This window comes from Triturus cristatus, chromosome 9, assembly GCF_964204655.1.
Source record: "Triturus cristatus chromosome 9, aTriCri1.1, whole genome shotgun sequence".
Taxonomy (NCBI): domain Eukaryota; kingdom Metazoa; phylum Chordata; class Amphibia; order Caudata; family Salamandridae; genus Triturus; species Triturus cristatus.
The window spans coordinates 397645171-397665390 of NC_140592.1; the positions used below are offsets into that span (position 1 = coordinate 397645171).

The 20220-nt window shown below is 45.8% G+C and overlaps 1 protein-coding gene across 8 annotated transcripts in view; it reads left to right on the top strand.

The window, feature by feature from the left end:
• The window catches only part of LOC146798028 (homeobox protein meis3), a 128640-nt gene that overhangs the window by 98066 nt on the left and 10354 nt on the right, over positions 1-20220 (top strand). For 2 of the 8 annotated variants that reach the window (XM_085625260.1, XM_085625262.1), the window contains exons 9-12: positions 5248-5324; positions 13111-13169; positions 17699-17788; positions 18688-18777. In XM_085625260.1, coding sequence (XP_085481386.1) covers positions 5248-5324; positions 13111-13169; positions 17699-17788; positions 18688-18746 — 285 coding nt within the window. In that variant the 3' untranslated portion in view covers positions 18747-18777. The remainder of the gene's footprint in view (positions 1-5247; positions 5325-13110; positions 13170-17698; positions 17789-18687; positions 18778-20220) is intronic. The other 6 variants (XM_085625261.1, XM_085625263.1, XM_085625256.1 and 3 more) reach the window with 3 other exon arrangements.

A 20220-nucleotide genomic window follows, 5' to 3' on the forward strand; every position in this document is an offset into this window, starting at 1 on the left:
TCTTCCATCTATGTGGACAGTAAATGTACAAATATGTTGGATGGCACCATGCTATATAAATACAATGATATTACAATACAATACAAAGCCTGGATTGGCTGAGGGTGTCACATGATATGGCGCGACTTCCCAGATCTGCAGGGCCGGGGTGGAAGTGGGGGGCGTTGTTGGTTTGAGAGGGAATGTGATGGTTGGCAATGCGTTTTTTGTCTAAATGTAACACTCTCCACTCATCATCTCCCATCAACTTCCCAATTAAAAATTTCGAAATGAATTCTGAGAAAGGCACAGGGAGGGTGTGGAAAGGCAGCCTGCCACCGCACAAAATCACAGAGAGCCTGGGGCGACGCTCGAGCTGCCACTGAGCTCCGGCGCAATTAGAGAGCTGCCTTCCCTTTCCCTGGTTAGTTAAACAAAGCCAAGTTAATGAAGGCTGACCAATTAGTTACTAATTGAAGAAGCTATAAACCTATTAGAGGCTGGTAAGGGTAATCAATTCTAGCCAATTACCCTGAACCCCTTCGCTGGCGCTGCTGGATAACTAGGCGGTCGAAGGCGCTGCGCAGGCCGCTCCCCCGGCTCTGCCCAGAAATGGCGTCTGTGCCCTATACCAGCAAGAAACCACAGAACTAGCACACCGGGGGGCTATTTTGGGGAACAGAAGCTGTACAGGAATTTCACAGCTCGTTTCTTTTGATTGTGCTGGTTCTTGGACAAGATGTTCATATGTAGCAATGTGTGTGTCGGGACTGGATGCAGAATCTGTCAATGAAGCTTGGGTAGCTGCCAAGGACTTCCATGTGATGTGTGACAAATAAAGCCAGTCCTGCCTTTCAGCCTGCAGCATGCTGCATTTTGGGACTTGTAGTGCTGTTGTTTTATGACGAAGCGTAGGCCTAAAAGTACCAGGGTGCAAAGGGTGCATGCGTACATTGCATTATATTAAGGACAGCACATGCCATGTGATCTGTGTTGATTTCAAGATTTCATGTATCACTTATAAAGCAATCCACACTGCCCCACCTCCTTGTCTGAGACATAAACTTAAATTCACAGGTAGGCAACGAAAAGCGCGAGGCAGAGAGCGCCTAATTCTAGAATTCCTGAAACCAAGTTAATCGCAAATTATCTTTGCCAGTTGTGAAGGAGAGTTTTGGTTTAATTAAAGACAACGGTGATGAATATTATTGGATTTGCCTGCGTGTTGTGTAATAAAATCTGATTTTCAAAGTAATCATTCTTATGCTAAGCCCTAGATTGTGGAATTCTCTCACAGATGACATGAGACGGAATCATAACCTTCTTGCTTTCAGGAAAGACTTAATTCAAAAGACTCAAACACAATATCTTCCCATGAGCTTCCATTTCCCATCATGGATAGTGCAGCTGACTAAAAATGAAGACTGGACAGAACAGGACTCCCTAGTCCTGGGCTTTTAACCTGCCAATCATTGCTATTCCGTTTGCTAGTCTAGTTAATTCAAGGAAAGTAAATCAAGACTACAATACCCAGAATGCACTAGGTTGATGTAAAAAAGCCCACAATTATGATCCAGTGTTCTTAATAACATGAAGTTAGGTGGACCACTTAGCTGAGAATGGCACCGTTATACCAGAGGATGTGGTGCAGCGGCTAGCGCTGCGGACTTGGGAGCTGGGGATCCGGGTTCAAGTCTCGGCGTCAGCTCAGCATTCTGTGATTCAGGACAAATCATGTAATCTCCCTGTGACCATGGACTATGCTTGCATACCCTTGTGGGTGATCAGCTGCACTACATAAATCGACAAATGTATTTAATTTTTAAAATCAGGAGTGCAAGTTCTAGCTGCAGAAAATAAATCTGTACAGAATAATCTGCCCTGTGCAGGGGCCATAACATATTTATTCCACTGAGCTATCTCATGTTTTGGATGCAAAAATATTGCAATACCTAACTTATTTTTCTCACTAGAGGTTATCTGCTGAGAATATATATTGCTAAAAATGTAGTCCATGAGTCAGGACTTGAGTCCCAGTCTGAACTGCCCAGACACCCTGTGATCTTTTCTGGCTTGCTTTCTCTGGGCCTTAGTTATTCAGTTCTACAGCAGGAGCATTCAGGAGCAGGTCCATACATGAATGCTCCTGAACATTAAAATACAGTAGCAAACAATGCCCTCTGCCTCTATCGTGCATTGCTTCTGCGACAGCATGTCATGGGTGTGTGCACAGCCACCAGGAGACTGTGTGATAACAGCCCCAATGTACAGCGACTCAGGAAAACAAATGCTTCCTGTGGGAAGTGTGGACATCAACACCAACAGTGCACTGGAAGCCATTTTGAATGTAAGGAACTGACATGATTGGGGAAATGGACTTCAAATTGCAAATCTCCTTATTCAGATCATTTTTCCAAGTCTGCTAGTCCTCCTGTGGTCCTGGCTTTTTATCCCACTACACACAGTTTTCAGAGAAATGTACTTTCTGTTTTTCCTTTCACAATTGTGTGACTACAATTACCAATATGTAATATGTTTTTGGCTAAAAATCAAGCGTAAACACATCACATTACATAATCCTCTCTCAAAAGCTGCCAAATTAGGTGCAATTACAATTTTGTGAATTGCCGGTATGTTGGCGCTACATAAAAAGCTGAACCTTTCCATGAAGCAGCTTTGAACTTTCCACGAAGTATGGTGTGACTTACCATCTTCAGTCCTTTTTCCAGGCACACAGTGTTCAGTAGAGGTCTAAATTTCCTGCCAGAGCCCCAGGGGTTACCCCTGGCAGCTGCCTAGGCCTAGTGTCCTCGGCAGTGTATTCCCAAAGCCTAGTGTTGGAAGCAGTCCCAGCTGCTGGCCTGCTCATCTGTCACTGGGCTGTCAAGCAAGGGGCGGAATCCATTTTGAAGAGGCCTCAACTGGCAGGCCCTAGCCTCATCCATCACTGCGACTGACAGTCAAGAGACCAGGAGGCCAAAAGGGCCCTGCCCCCCCTTATCAGCAGGACAGTTCCACAATCTGGGGTCCTCAGTACAGAGAACCCCTTCACGTTTGGTGCCATCTGTTACAAATCTGAAGTAACAAAAAAAGAGCACGTTTCTTTCCCAAAATGCGATTTCTCAAAAAAAGGGAAAGGAAAGGAAGGAGAGGGGAACAGAACCAGATGGATTGCAAACTAATGGAGAACATTTTTGTCCAATCTTGTTTATTTTCTGGCTCCTGGTGCCCAGTTTTTTGGTACGGTTCAAAACTCTGTTTGAACTTCTATCCCCTCAATATGCTGCTTTACAGTGGTGCGTCTGGCTTTGCTTTGAAAGCGAGCCTTCTTGTAGGACAACCTGAAATATTTCAGACTGGCTTCTTGTTGCTGATGCCCTGGCACCCGGTCCTGCATTTGTGGGTATACAAAGTCTCCAGTTATTTGCTGATTAGTGGGTACACCATGATTCACATATGAGGCTTTCCTTGTACAAAACACTACACTGTAGCTTCATTCCAATTGATTAAATTACATAAGACCAAAACTACATCTCCCACAATGTGTTATGTTGTCAGTAAAAGCATAAAATAAAACAAATGCCATGTGCTCGTGTGACATGCTGTCCTCTGATGGTACCACTTGATTGCAATGAGTGAAGCCGTGTGCTGAATTTCTTTGTTAAAATGAGAGATTGCCAGACCAGCTAGTGGTTCCGTGCCGGAACCAGAGTTAGAAATAAGTAAACTTTTTTGAAGTGAACTTACTATGGCGCAGCACTGCTGCCTTTCACATCCATCGACCAGTCACACAATGTCCCAGTTTCCTTACAGGCCCACGTCGAGACCACATATTTTCTGATGTGTGATTTTCCAATAAATATTTCTCTCATGCAGTGTGCCGCACCTATACCACCTACTGGTGAGATGACCATTCTACTAGGCACTAATCGCCCAGCCGTTAACATTTTAATATATTTTTAAGGAAAAGGGACTCACTTTTGCAGACGGCACTTAGAAATAAAACTGTTTGTGCCTGTGAATCGACTTGGCCAATTTAGACCTTACGTGACTGTGATTCGCCAAGGCCAGCTTAGACCATGACAAAAAGGGTGGAAGACTGGCAAGGAGCTGTTTCAGCCAGTTGCGCAGCACAGGACGTTAATGGTGCAAAAAAAGCCACTATGAAACCTTGTACTGCCACAGCCGTGCTTCCCAGTGCCCCATGCAATTATTTGGTATTAGACATTCATTGGTCAGCCCAGTTGCAGGCCGCCCAATGACTATTAATATGTTGGTCATGCCATGCTGGAGGTACCTGAAGATGGCACCTCTACCCATGGCAGCTGTTCTCCACCTCAGGAGAATTGAGCACCTACAGAAAATGGAGACCGGGAGTTCAGGCACTGCCACCCCTAATACGACTGACCTGTCCTTTCTTCGGTCTGGCATCTATCACTGAGGAAATGTTGCGCAGTGAAGACAACATTGTTTGCATCAGTGGTCAAGAGCTAAAAAAAACCAAGCAGTAGGTAACTAGTGCAAAGATGTGTGACATTAATTGGCCCATTCAGTCCCTCGGAGGTCAAAAGTGGCCTGAGACACTTCCCCTGTTTTGAGGGCCTTGGCAAATATTCCAGCTTTATCAAAGCCAAACAAAATTGAAAGTGTCAAAATTTGAGGGCCCCCTTTTACCTAAGGTCCTAGCCAAGCACCCAATCTACCCCAGCCTTTGCGTGCCCCTGGTTACGTAGGCTGATAGCATGCAGTATTGGTGATGGAGCATCCTCGGAAACACAGGGGCTAACGTTGGATGCACGTGTCCTCGTGGAGTGGTGAGGCACATAGTAAAAACAGTCATTAGGTGAACTGACAGATGCATCGATGGAACGATGGAGAGGTAGTGAAGTTGCAAGAACTACTGGCAGCAGGTAACAGCATGAAATAATGGGTTTAATAATAATAATCTTTATTCGGCAAATAAAAAAACAACCATAAAAGTGAATAGTTTAAAAAGAAAGCAACATCAAATTCATTGTGTAACTGCATATCAATCAAATGTGCAAAATTGCAAAATGCCCAGATTCTCATTGAACCAACCACATTTCTTGGCCATTGTAAGATACTTAAAAACACTTCCAGTCCTGTATCTTGTGCCCGCATGATCCTATATCTCTTAGACTACATGTCCAGTTTACTCCATGTTTCCTGTCCATTAAGTTCCTTTAACCTTATTGCCCTGTTGACTAAGTTCTCCTTTTACCTCATGCCTTGTGTATTTTCTTTCAGCATCCCTACCCTTCTGAAGAGCAGAAGAAACAGCTTGCACAGGACACAGGGCTCACGATCCTACAGGTCAACAACTGGTAAGAAGCTTTGTTCCATCTCTTCTTAACCTTCGGCTTTCACAACCCTCGCAGAAAGGGGGTGATTTCTAGGCCTATAAAGGAGATCCAGAAAGGGGGTGATTCCTGGATGATTCCTGAGACCACAAGGGAGATTCAGAATGACGGTGATTCCCGAGGCCACAAGGGAGATCTAGAAAGGAGCTCATTCCTAAGGCTACAAAAAAGACTCAGAAAGGGGGTAATTTCTGAGGCCACAAGAGAGATCTAGAAAGGAGTTTATTGCTAAGGCTACAAGAAAGATTCAGAAAGGGGATAATTCCTGAGGCCACAAGGGAGATCTAGAAAGGAGCTCATTCCTAAGGCTACAAGAAAGACTCAGAAAGGGGGTAATACTCGAGGCCTAAAGGGAGATCTAGAAAGGAGGTATTCCTAAGGCTACAAGAAAGACTCAAAAAGGGGGTAATTCCTGAGGCCACAAGGGATATCTAACATGGGGGTTATTCCGGAGGCTCCAGGGAGATCCCTAAAGAGGGTTATTCCGGAGGCCACAAGGAAGAGCCAGAATGGCAGTGATTCTGAAGCCACCAGTGAGATCTAGAAAGGAAATGATCCATGTGGCCTCCAGGGAGATCCATCCAGGAGTAATTCCTGAGCACAGAAGGGCGAGTCAGATGGTCATTGATGACAGAGGGAAGATCCAGGGAGGGAATGACTCCTTGGGGCACATTCGTAGCCCAAAAAGGGAGGCACGTGCCATGACAAATTATGCAGAAAGTTGAGGAATTCAGACCTCAGAATCGGGGAGTGGGCGACTCTGCACAGCAAGTAATGATTCCACTATGTAGGTCTGGCAAAGAATCTGTCACTCAAACAAACAAAATGGTGTTAGGCTAGAGCACCCTGCATGTACTAAATGTATTTATTTGTGTGAATGCTATGACCAATATAGTTTAACATGTTGTAATGATTACATGCAGTACATTGACAGACAGCTTCTTATGTTAGCATTGTTTTATATATTTATGCAGGGACATCAAGGGTGCCCATGAGTTATAGGTCTTCGATGTCATTTAAGGTTTTTGTTTCTACATTGATAAATGTGCTGAAGGCCAAGCGATCTATAAATTTCATCAGGCTGTAATTTCATTATAGAACCATATTAAATGTTATTTTTTGTACTACGTGATCTGTGTTTTTAAACTTTTTTATTTGATAAGGTAATTCACACAGATGACATCCTTACCATGAGTTATATGCACCTTCTCCGGTCTAACCTTTCCTCACACACACACTACCTCCAGAAGCAGCGGACATCTTCCAGCGACAAAGTTACATGCTAGGCTCACGCGATCGGCCATGAATTCCTTGGGGCTCTCAGCACAGCCACAAGGAGTGGCGGCAACTTCCTCATGCGGGGCGTCATCTTTGGAATGATATGCCACACCATGGATGTGGAATCATTTCCACCTGCCTGGTAAAAAATATGCTCTCTTACAAACTCAGAATCTATCAAGGACCACCAGAATTTGCACGACTGTTGAATCTTACCTACTATCCGGCCTAATAGTGTGTGTGTGTGTGTGTGCGTGTGCGCGCGTGTGTGTGTGTATATATGTATTTAACATATTAGGTACTATTTTTAGGTCTTGCCTGACCCAGCGCATGCGCTGGTCTGGCGAGACTTATTGAGAGGGCTCCAAAAAGTGCTACCAGGCCAGCCTAGAGCTACAGTGCATGTGCGCAGGCGCGCGCGCCACTTTTACCGCGATTACTTTCACTTTCAGGGCCGCTTTGATGTGTGATCGCAATCGCGATCACTTTCACTTTCGCGGCCCCACGGCCGCTTTGCATAGCCAATAGGTCTCGCTTTTGGGACCTCATAAGTATTTAGTTATGCAACCATTGCATGGCTAAACACTTATAAGGTCCCAAAGGCGAGACCTATTGGCTATGCCAATGCTTGTTATATTTGTCGCTGGAAGATGTCCGCTGCTTCTGGAGGTAGTGTGTGTGTGTGAGGAAAGGTTAGACCGGAGAAGGTGCTTCTTACCCCTCTCGGAGGGCCTGATGAGGGGGCCGGCTTTAGAGTTAGAGGCACCTGGATCGACAATCTTTTTTTAGTATCCCCCTAATGACCTCTCTTCACACATTCCCTGACTACCACCTTCCAACAGTGCCATTGATCTCTCCACAGCCCCTCTCTCGCATGCTATTTCTTTTGTATTATAGCGCTGCTCATACCAACCCTAGGGTGTCAGAGCACTTTACATCACACTCACATTATACAGAGGCAATGAACCCTACATGCGTAAATCAGTCTATAGGAAATGTTACACAAAATAATGAGTGTTCCCATTCTGTGTTCTGCATAGACACCTTATTGCAGCGGGCATATTTAACCCCCTGCACTACTTTATGATGAGTCAGAACTGCCACTAGACAAAACTTCAATCGTTCTGAAGAAGAAACATGAATCACCTGCGTTATCTTGACATTTTTATTGTTGCATGAAAACTGCGGGGCACGCAAGGAACCAGCAGGTGCTTTTAAAACCAAAAGTTCTTTTTGAACAGGGCGCCTCTCCCGAGGTCAGCGCCAGGTGCCGCTGCACCGGCCGCACCATCCTAAAGCCGGACCTGCTCGATGAGGGCTACTGAAGCCACGTGCTCGTCCAGGAAGTGGGCACGCGGCAGCACCGCCACCACAGGCACCCAGGCACGTGCCGATCACCTGGCCTTGTTCTTTCTTCCAGGAAAGGTTAATAAAAGTTTTATTGCCGCAGTCAAGAAAGCCATGGCCGCCCCACACAGGCGAGCATTAGCAGTAAGGAGAGGAGGCTAATAAAGCTCTCTCTCCCGGGCACGTGCCCCCACGGCTCTTTGGCCTTCGCCTTTGATAGGTCGGCACCCAAGCTGCCACGGAAGTCCGGGCTTTCCTGTTGTTCCACTCGCCCGCTCTCTTTGACCTTTTTCACGGTCCACGGAAAACATATGGGTCTAGCCGGGCCGTCAGTACCCAAGGGCGGCCGCCTGGGCTTTAATGGACGGCTGCGGAAATCCCATTTACATGCAGTGTTTATTATCGTTTTACAGGAATGTAATGAAATACATGCGGCACGGGTGTGGGGGGGGAGGTAGGGGGAGCCCCATTACAGTCCTTTGTTCTTTGTATGAATGATCTCTTATTTGCAGTTCTTTGGCCTTTCAGCACAAAGATGGTCTGAGGCATGCTTTACGCATTGATGGTCACATAATTAAAGGTGGTACCTGACCAAGTCTGAGGAGTACCTGGTCTGGCCACCCATCCTCTACAGACCCGCCATTGGAGGCCTGGTAGGTGATGTTGGATTCATGTACCTAACTCCTTCTCGATGCTGCCTCTGTGAGTCGCAACAGGCTTGAGAAAGACTTTCTCAGTAGTAAAAGACTCTTGTTACAGCTGACTTTGGTGCAGAAATATAGGCAGGGTTGGCGTGTGCACCCAGAATCTGTACTTGCCGCTAAAAAGTAGGGCCAACTGCAGCAAGACTTATGTACAACGCTAAGAAGAGCCTCAACACATCTATGTGCACACCAACACACACACGTGTTCGTTCACATGTGAGGACTATTTGAGTCAGTGCTTGAAATGGAACAATAGAAGTGCAGGTACTCTGTAACAGAGTGCATGCTTGTTTCTGAGAAGTGCCGGCACTCTTCTATTTAAAGTGTTATGTTTTTGTTGAGAAGTGCAGGTATTCTCCCTCTCAAATTAAAAAAGTGGCGATACTCAGTACGGAACAGTAATGGCCCATTTAAAGTACTGATTTGAGCTGGATTTAAGTCCACACCCAGGTATGGGACTTTTACTCCCACCTGAGGCAGAGGAGAGCTTGTGCAAGTCTTGTGCACAGACTCAGGCGTTGCACCTGAATAGAAATTGTGTGCATCCCTGAGCATGGCGCTGATGTTCACACCGTCAGAGGAGGAGAAACCAAAGGGGCCTCATTGCATGCATCCTGGGATACAGGCATTGTGGTCACAACCTTAAAAGGAAGAGAACCGAGTTGGGTTACAGCCGAGTTAAGGGGCACTTGACGTATATTAATTATTCTGAGTAGTGTTGGAAATTGGGTCTGCCCTCCATGAGCACCCCTATTTTGCTGCTTTGGTAGTGTTGGAAATTAGGTCTGCCCTCCATGAGCACCCCTATTTTGCTGCTTTGGTAGTGTTGGAAATTAGGTCTGCCCTCCATGAGCACCCCTATTTTGCTGCTTTGGTAGTGTTGGAAATTAGGTCTGCCCTCCATGAGCACCCCTATTTTGCTGCTTTGGTAGTTAAAAACGTTTTATTCCAAAAGACTCGTGTCTCATAACTTGAACCTTCAATACAATACCTGGTGCGACATGAAGCAACTTCAACAAAAGTTGTGGCCTGTGCTTTGCTTGAAAAATTTGGAAACAACAGAACAGCGAGGCCACCCTTCTACTTGACCTGTTGGCACTGGACCAGGGGCGCCACATGTTTACTCAGTGACCCCTAGCTCCTCTTGAGAGGCCGTCTGAAAGCGTTCTAGCGGTGTCCGCTCCCTGGCTGGCTGGCCCCCGGCTGCCTGTGCCGGAGGTCGCCTGCCACCTCCCCCCGGCCTGCCTCCTTCACAGTGACCCTGCTGCAAGCAGAGGAAGCAGGGCCGACCAGGGAGAGGTCAGAGAGTGCCCGCATGCACCCGCCTGTAAATCATGTGCCATTGTGCCGTGTCTGCCACTGTGCCCGGGGGCTTCTCCTTCAGACTTTGGCTCAGGATCAGAGTGTGGGACCCTCCGACGACCTGTGACCCAGCCCACCCCAGGAACAGCACCAGGCTATTCAGCCACAGCCAAGGGAAACAAAGTTCATCTCTATGGGTTGGATCCAAGTAAAAACTGAGGGCAAAGCTATCCGCATCCATTTATAGTGCTTCTGTGAGGTGGCGGAGGGCTTACTATATGGAACGGTGTGAAGCACACGTCCTGCTGTGTGGCAGATTTGGAGCACTGCTGATGGGAGGAGTGCGATGTGCAGTTTGCGGAGGGATTACTATATGTAACAGTGTGAAGCACACATCCTGCTGTGTGGCAGCTTTGGAGCACTGCTGATGGGAGGAGTGCGATGTGCAGTTTGGAGACGAGACTGGTACAAGCAGACATCAGGTGGCCCTCAAGGAGAGGGACATGGCATTCTGTGTAGATCCTCACTCTTTTGCGGAAGTTATGAAAGTATTCTTGGAGAAGGGACATAGGGAAGGGTGGAGGCTTGTGAAATAAATGATCTGCCCCTCCTGTCCCAAGTCTTTGGTTCCTTCCTGGAATATTTATTATTTTTGGGTTTTATATAGCGTCTGCTGGACCCGAGGGTATCAGAGCACGGCGACTGTTATGGGACAGTGACCGTAGGTGTCTGGTCGGCTGGTAGAATCGCAGTGCCTTTGCGTAGCATCATCTTGGTCGAGGAGGAGGACGTGAAACAGAAAGCACAGGCACTTCCATTACACATGTACCATGCAGCAACTTTTGGGAGGGGAAACGTGGCTTGATCGTTCCAGGCCAAGATCAATATGCAGATCAAGAGGTTTGATCCCTAAACACAAGAATATGCATAAGAAAATACCATTAAGAGAAGCCTAAGGTTTATTCATTGCAAAACAGGAAGTGTTGGAAGTGTTGCCTCACAGATACTGTAGGGTTTAGAGTTGTGTGTCAGTCATGACCAAGGGAAGACCACACTGAGGTTAACATCTGCAGTTACATGCCTTCTCAAAAGAAAATAAGGAGCAAATATGTGGCCTGAATACCATTTTCTGTCGTCCGATTGGGCTTGTATTTGGGTCCCTTAAGTCATTTAAATCTCTGGACCACAAAGAGGGTAAGCTCTTAAGTGACCTCAACAGTATAACCCTTCAGAGCCCAAGACATACCGTACCGCCCTGGTTGCAAGTTCCTAATGGACACTGATACCAGTGGTTTGACTGCTGTGTCCACCATTATTACATTGTAGCCACACGAACGAAGAGATTTTTGCAACCATGATTGGAGAATGAAAATGCCCAGTCTTATGAAACGATGAAACTAAGAAATGTGTTGATCAGTTGTGTCAGAAGCTTTGAAGCTTATCTACACCAAGGCTCCTGCCTTGCCCAGGTCTGGTCCTGAAAAGAGCACCCTTATACTCTGGCAAATATGTTCTGCGGTGTGAATCCTTCTGGATTGACATGCTGTGCATGATTCCACCACCTTTTGGTTGTGTCAGGATGAAAGAACCTGGCCTATGAATCCAGAAATTCTTCAAGCTGCAAAACTACTCCTGCAAAGAAGTAACTAATGTGCTTCCGACTGTGCACCTCACGATTCAAAGGCAGCCTTACACATTTGTGTGTTATTTCATGATGGCAGTGGTAATGTCTCAACAAAAACTGTTCCTGATTGTAACAGGGACACTCAAGGAAACAGGCAGTTTTGTTTGTAAAAGGATGGGTGCCAGTGCCCAAAACTCTGCTCTGTGCCCGGAGCGGCCAATACTAAGGATGCATGGTGTTGAATTCATGGCCTCACGCCTCTTTATTCCGCCACTAGACACTTCCTGCTCCTTTAGCTTGCTTTCTCCCTTTGTCACACCTTTTCCGTCTTCCTATTCTTTCTTCCTTTTCCGTTGATGTGTTTTTCACTCTCTTGCTCGATGTCAATGACTGATGAGGAAAAATAACTGTTGGTTCCCCAAAAAACAGTACCAATGCCCCCTTCGGCAACCGCCATCTCAAATGATGCACTGGAAACAGGAAAATGAACAAGATCAGACGTAGTGTCTTTTGGAGCTAGGATTCTCAAGTACCGATTGCAAAATTCAAAGCACAGCTTTAACCACGTGGCCAAATACTCTGGCATTACAGCACCAGGGCCTTGGAGTGTACTCATCTGTGGCAGACTGGGCTTTTTGGAGTGCGGCCTCCCTTCTTAGCCAACAGTGTTAAGAAGTTTCCACTTCATCCCTATCCTTAAACTGCCCATGCACCAATGCGCGTCCCAGCGAAACTAGGAAACCATGCGTTTTTTGGCTACAAAGCAAAACCTTTTGATGTTCATGCTGGATTTTTTCTTTTTTGCGAAGAGCCAAAGGTCCACACAAGTACTTTGACGTGTTAGAAATGATATTCATGGATAGTACGCTTCCAGCTTGGAAAGCAGTGCACTTAGGCCTGGCCTAGCGGCAAGATTCCCACGAATGAACCGTATGCAACAATGAGAAAATGTAGCGCTCGCTCCAAGCCGCTATGATCAACCGGCTCAGCTTTTAGAGGGCAGACCATGAGGTGGCTATTACAACTAACTTCTGCCCTCTTTCTTTGAGAGAGTGCCAGAACAACCTGGCACACCCAGATTGTGAACTCATGACACCACTTGCTTGACAAGGACTTCCTGAGGTGTTGCTAAACGCTAACTTTAAGCTCCAGGTTTTGAAAAATGTATCCTGAAATTGCATTTCGGCCCCATTTTCACAACCCAAGGTTAGTATCAAGAGCAGGGGTCCTGTCAGGTGGCGTTAGCTGTAGAACCGGGATGTCCAGCATAAACCCACGAGGACCAAACCCCTGATTTCAGGATAATTACTGATGATGTGAATGAATACTGATGATGTAAATGAGATTCATTCTTGTGTGCATATATGATAATCCTGCTTCAGTCTATTCGTTTATACCCTACAATGGACATTTTAGCATTGTTATGGACTGTGCGCTATCTGAGTTTCCACCTCTTTATGCGAACCCCTTGTCCTGATTTCTCTGTCTGTTGCAGGTTCATCAACGCTAGGCGGCGGATAGTCCAGCCAATGATCGACCAGTCGAATCGCACAGGTAAAATTAACAAATTTTTCTGTACTTATTTTTTTCCTTCCCGTTTACTATTTATGTGCACGCTTGAAATGCATCTCTCTGGTGCACTGCAGGTGTTATTTTGTTTACAATATTTTTATTTGGAAGCACACACGTGTGGCTACTTGGTGCTGAAATAAAAAATAAAAAAACAATACTGCTAGTCCCAGCATCAAACTTGAAACTAACACTAATGTGCAAGAATTACATATTTAACAACCCATGTTTTCAGCTTTTTATGAGTTAAATATGGTGCCCAGTGGGGGGCAGGGGGAGTATGGAAACTGGGACAGTCTTCCTGTTCCACAGAGAGATGGACCTGCCTGAGGCAGGTCATGTGTCCACAAGCACTTTGTAAAGATGCTCATGAGCACTGATAAGTCCACAAGGCAAAGCCATGCTGTGATCTTTACACAAAGCATGACTCTCCAAATCTTGATTCCCTCTCGCTTTTCTAAAAATGAGGTTCCAAAAACTAAACAGAATTAAAAAATAAAAAAAATTCTGTGCCTCCTAAAAGCACCTCAGATTCAACCACCCTGATCAGGAGAGATGCACACACTGCCTAGGGCTGTTCCCTCCAGGGGAGAAACTGTGCTTCCAGCAGCCTGATGCCTTTATGCAGGAAGGCACACAAGGGTGTGAAGATGACCTCGGCGGAGGATATTTTTAGCACCGGCAATGCGGGCTGGTTAAAAGACGCCCACCTTTTATTCCAGAAATACATCACAGATGAAAATAAAGTAAGGGGTGGTAAAATCTAGATCCTAAGGAAGGCCGAGTAAAGATGCAAGACTATTTTCCCTGTCTAGGAGGTAGTTCAAATAAATGTATGCGCCATGTAGTCTTTTTTTTCACAAAATAATGTTGTTTTTAGATTAATGCCATTTTTGTTCATATCATATTTGGATATTGATCTGACGTTTGTCTTTGAATGTAGAATATTAAAGCTTTCTTGCAACAGACTGCCCTTCTGAAGCCCCAGTTTGGATGATGTCCTAGTAGGATGAGGCCATGTTCTAGCGACATCTTGTTCTAGGGACAGTCAAAATGAGCGTTCAGTAGGGGAGCCAAGGGTACCTTCTACAATTGATTTGCCCATTGATCCAGCTGGACCTACCCTTATTCTGTCTGGTTTCAGGACTATGGAAGGCAGCGGCCGGAAAAAAAAAACCTAGCTCTAGGATACTGCTAACTTTACCTAGTTTTCACTCTTGACCCTCATAACCCACCCGGCCCATCTGCTCCCTAGCTGTGCAGGAAATAGAAGGCTTTTGATGAGCTAAGGGAGGGACGATCCTCTGATGAATCAACTAATATAATGGCTGCTGGGGAGCAGTTATGAATACGGGTGATGACTTCTGCTGCGTCAGGCATTTTGGTGAATTCCGATGTCCCCATCCTTGTACTGTCCTACCTATTTTTCGGGCCAGCCACTTTTAGTCCTTCTCTTTGGAAAATCTTTTCTCGCACCATCTTCATCTCAACCCCATTTTGCATGATGCCTTCTTTTTAGTCAACACCTCTTGCCCCTGAATTTTCCTTCTTCTTTTCTAAATCTTGTTTTCATTGCCGTGACACGTGTTGCGCTGCGCGCGGCAGTAAGGATGGTACATCCATGTGTGTTTTTTTCCAACAGAAAACACACTGCACACCCTGGTCTTCCTCTCCTGGCCCCAGCGGCCGGCCAGGGAGACAGGCGAAAGCCATCACATCTGGCTCTCTGACAGATGTGGCGACAGCCAGGCCTAGAATTGCCTTCAGGCCTGTCAGCTGCCGAGAGTCTCCGGCACGGCGCCTGCCTGGGGAGAACCCCACCACAATATCATTTATTTTAAACTGCACCTTCTCCTTTTCTCAAGCAAAACAAGAATATCAAAACAAGAAAAGCTGGGCACAGAGCAGGGTTTCCCAAAGCTCGTTTTAGCGCAGGAAGCCAGGGACTCCCACAAGGCAGCGTTAGTGGAAACCGGAAGTGTTGCTGGCCTCTAAGCAGGACGTCTGCAGCAGCTGTGCTGACAGGAAGCCTTTGTGGAGCAGGAGGATGCCTCTCCAAAGCCTTCCTTTCCCCTTTTCCCCCTCATTACATAGGGAAACCCGAAGTTAAACCTCTTCAACTACCGTTTTTCCACCCCTCCCCCACAAAGATGACGGACACATTCAGCAGCAATTGCTCGAGCTTCTAGAATTAAGAGGAATTGGAACCGCACAATAATACTCGTGATTTGTTCAGTCGAGTGACTGTGCTCCTAGCAGGAGGGGGAATTTGCCAAATGACTGCCTTTTCGCCAGCAGTGAGTTAGCGGGGATTAGAGGCAGGGATACGGATGATTTGGCACCAGTATACAGTACCGAGGTAAGGTGCAAATGCAAACTCTTCTAAACAGAGAAAGGAAAAAAAATTGAGAAGATGCAAGACAGAAAAAGGGACAAAAGGGTTTTTTTCTCCAGAAAAAAACAGATTACATGTAAACTGCAAATCAAGCAAAAATAAATTAAGCGAGGAACATGCACATGGAATGAATTAGCATGAAAACTGAGTCGTATTTTAAGGATATTATCCTGCCTGTAGGGAAGGTGCCTGTCTGTGCTCTTAGTGCTTGCTTGTGTTCTCAATTCCTGGCTGTAGCCTAGGGCGAATTAACGCTGCAATGAATCAGAGATTAGTAAAGTGAAAAAGGTTGCTTTATTAGGACAGGTCTGTCAGCTGAACTTCTCAATGTAATTTATACAAATTTAAAATCCCCTCCTCACTAATTTAAATAAATATAACCTAAACCCAACCACGTTTACGGCCACCCTGAGATCCCCCCCGAACCAGGCACAAGCGTTACCCAAACCATAAACACATTCATTAAAACCTTCACCATTCTTCATAACCAGTCTCGTGTCTTGCACCCCATCCATGGCATTTATCCTCATCCATTCTTCTCCCCCTAATGCATCCCAGTACCATCTCCCCCTCACCTCAGCTGAGAAAAGTGCCCGCCTGGCAATGCCCAGCCCACTCATGCCTCCAAACTCCATTCACCTATGCGGCATGTCCTAACTCAGCATCATAGAAATCCATCCCACCATCCTGGAATACCCAACAAAGCAAGCACACAACATAATCCTTAAAAAACATCTTATACCACTCCCCGACGGAATAGAGCAAAGACCTATGGGAAGGGAGGGCTGGCCCAAAAAAGTCTCTTCTGATACCGGCAGAACTTACAGATCACCAGAAAAAGGGCGAGTCTCCAAAATCCTTCCCCCTTTGGCCCACTTAACTCCACCCGAGCCTTGCCCAGCCAATCCCCACTGATCCTCCTCTGGATCGCACCACCAGCCTAAAGACCCCAGGGTGGGACACCTCTTTGGTCCCCAAACCTGGGTGCCCCAAATTGCATGACTGCACTCACTGCCATCCTTTCTGTTCTCATTGCGCGCATCTCAGTACCTGATTGTGGTTTCAACCCTGTTATGCTGCGTCTTCAGTGTTTTCCTGGGATGTATGTCGTTACAACTCATACTTTTACAACGCATGCACTTACAACGCATTTTTTACAACGCAACATCCACTACAACGCATTCCATTACATCGCATGACACTACAACGCATTTTTAAAAACTACCTTTACAACGCATTCCATTACATCGCATACTACCTTTACAATGCATACCATTACAACGCATATTATTACATTGCATTTAAGGTAAGTATTGGATAGTATAGGGGTAAAAATTACTATTCTTACTCCAGGGGGTGCAACAGTAGGGTAAGTGTTGGATAGTATAGGGGTAAAAATTACTATTCTTACTCCAGGGGGTGCAACAGTAGGGTAAATGTTGGATAGTATAGGGGTAAAAATTACTATTCTAACTCCAGGGGGTGCAACAGTAGGGTAAGTGTTGGATAGTATAGGGGTACAAATTATTATTCTAACTCCAGGGGGTGCAACAGTAGGGTAAGTGTTGGATAGTATGGGGGTAAAAATTACTATTCTAACTCCAGGGGGTGCAACAGTAGGGTAAGTGTTGGATAGTGTAGGGGTTTTAATGTAATATTATGCGTTGTAATGGTATGCGTTGTAAAGGTAGTATGCGATGTAATGGAATGCGTTGTAAAGGTAGTTTTTAAAAATGCGTTGTAGTGTCATGCGATGTAATGGAATGCGTTGTAGTGGATGTTGCGTTGTAAAAATTGCGTTGTAAGTGTAGTGCGTTGTAATAGTTGCGTTGTAAAGGTTGTTCCCCGTTTTCCTGTGCTATCTTTGTATTCTCAACCACGCCTCAATCCTCAACACATAGCCTGTGTTCTCATCTCCTGCCTGTGCTCCAAATGCCAGTCTGTGTTCCCAGCACCATTGTCCTCCAGCCTAACCCTCAGTTCTTAGCATATGGTGGCGTATTGACGTCCTGCTTACTTTAGAAACGCCTGCATGTAAGGTAACAGCTGCTTTTGTACTCAACTTTTGCTTTCATCCTCATTGTTGGCACGTGCTCTTAATGCTCACTTGTCTTTTAAGTAGGGCAGGGAGCACCTTACAGCCCGGAGGGCCAGCCGATGGGAGGATATGTCATGGACGGCCAGCAGCACATGGGGATCCGCCCGGCAGGTAAAATAGCCAGATGTTTTCTCCATGCATGCTACTTATAATTGCGCCACACAACACATAAGCATGCTAAAGCGCACAACTCGAGTGTAGTTCTGTGTGTAGAAGGATGAAAAACATGCGAAATGGGAATACTTGGAGGGAGGGGGTCATCTTCCGATGGCCACTAAAAGACAGCAGAGTATGTAAATCGTCTGTGAAGCAAAAATAAAAATCGCACAACTTCTTCACACACCCTTCCCTCTCTTGCTACCCACAGTCATTCATAAGTCTTTAAAAAACATGAAAAATTCTGAATGCAGAACATGTTGCGTTCTGTTCCTCTTCTGCTCTTTCTACCCTCAGATGATACCCAAGATGTTGTAGACTGTAGGTTTCCAGCCGTTCCCTGTTGGTACCTACCGGCTTACACCTGGGGGAGGGGTTTTGAACCGGGCAATCCCGGATAGCAGGAAATACATCTTTGAGCTGATTTTTGGGGCACTCTCTCTTGAACACCCAGTTCTGCTTGGAATTCCAAGGGTAACTTACATCTCATTGTACTGAAAATACTGAAACTACAACAGGGTGAAAGCCCAACATAGCATTGCACAATGGTGTTGTCATCAATTCTTTCATGTACCGTAAACAGCAATGTCATCTGCTGTGGGAGTGATGTATTGTACTGTAAAGAACTGGATTGAGGTCGGATAAATATTGCTCTTTTTTAACCTGGATCAAGGGTTTCTGAAGCCGGGGCCACTTGCTTTCATATCTCTTGACGCTTCCTTTCAGTATCCTCTTTTTTGAGGCATAGCCTGAGTTACAGGGGAGGCCAGTTCTTGGCGATCTGTGCATGGCAGGCAATGATAACGCGCTTTTCTTTCCGGAAGCCTGGTCTTAGTTGTGTATCTTCCTCCTAGGCGCCATGGGAGGATTGGGAATGGCAATGGCAATGGAGGGGCAGTGGCACTATTTGTAATGCCCCCACCTCGTCACTGACGCTGGGGGATGTAAGTACCTCCACCATGTCTTCCTTTTATGGTCTTTTGGAAAGTAATGTTTGTGCTCATGCCAGCTCTTTCCATTCCATTCCTTTTCCCACTCCCTTTCTCATTGGCTCACGTCCGCCCGCACTTCGGTGCTGCCTGTCCATCTCCCCAAGGGAATTATGGATGTGAAGGTCAAAGCAGGCTCTCTGTGTTGTCAAAAGGTCTATGGGTTCTGCATGTGTAGGAGATGGTGGGAATAAGAAGGCCTGGGACAGAGTTGAGTAATAATAATATGTTGACTAAGTAAAGCATGTGCTGTTGGACCAGGCAAAGAACTGGGCATGCAAGACGGATATATTGTCTGTCATTCTGATATTAAATGTTCGGTTGGGTCCCGTAAACAGTGGTAGCCCTGCTATCCAGCATGGCTTAGGAGAACCCCCAAAAATATGTGCTACTATTTTTATGGGCCTCACTTGTTGCAAAAACCCAATTGCTGTGCATTCCCAATGTGCAAGCAAAAGAAATACTACAGAAAAATAGACAATTCTTTGGCTTATGAAAAATGTCTGCAGTCGCATAGTAAGATCTTAAAGGATGTGCTTGAGGGGTTCTTCTGCCTCCTTATCTAATAAAGGTAAACTGGTTTGATGGGGTTTTTGATCCAGCAACTCTCCTGAACTCATGTGAAAGGTTTGTGTTCTTGAAAATGAATAAGCTCACTGGCACCTCCACTGTGGGCCAATCCCACATAACTGAAATGTCTGAACTAGGTCTGATGGCCCTACCCATCCCAAAAAACACAGAAAATGTATTGTAGTTTCTCTGTGTGGGGATGCATACATTTCCAAAGCACCTTCCAATTTGCCTCTTCCACATGTAAAACACCTGCCATGTCTAATATTTCGGGGGTCTCTAGCAGTACACCACCCTTAAGCTGCATTGAAAATCAATGAGTATAACTCCTTCTTGGTCTCTCCTTTTGAGAAAAGGATTTTGCTACTAACCTAAGGATCCAAACAAACTACCCACTTTTACCTAAACCAGATGCCATCCTTGTTCCTTGATTATTTACTCTGTAGGGAAATGTCTGCAGCTTGACAGACTCTACTAATGTTCCAGAAAGACAACATCTTTGATGACTTACATCTTGTGACGCATCAGATGGGCCATATGATGCAATAGCAAACAATCAACCTCCCAGTTTGGCAATGTACTTGATCAATGAGAACACCAACACCTTGCACATACCTCTGTCTTTGAGGTCTTCTGCCTTTCTCGCTCATTAGGACTACACAGTTTCTTACTACCCATAACGTACCCACAGCAGTTTGTAAAATTGCTAAGTAGGTGCGATTCCATTACTAAAACAGATCTTTGCTATTCACCCCAATCCCGGAAAGCACTCCTAGGCTTACGTCAGGCCTTGTCATGGCCAATCAGCATCATCAAAACCACTAAGTC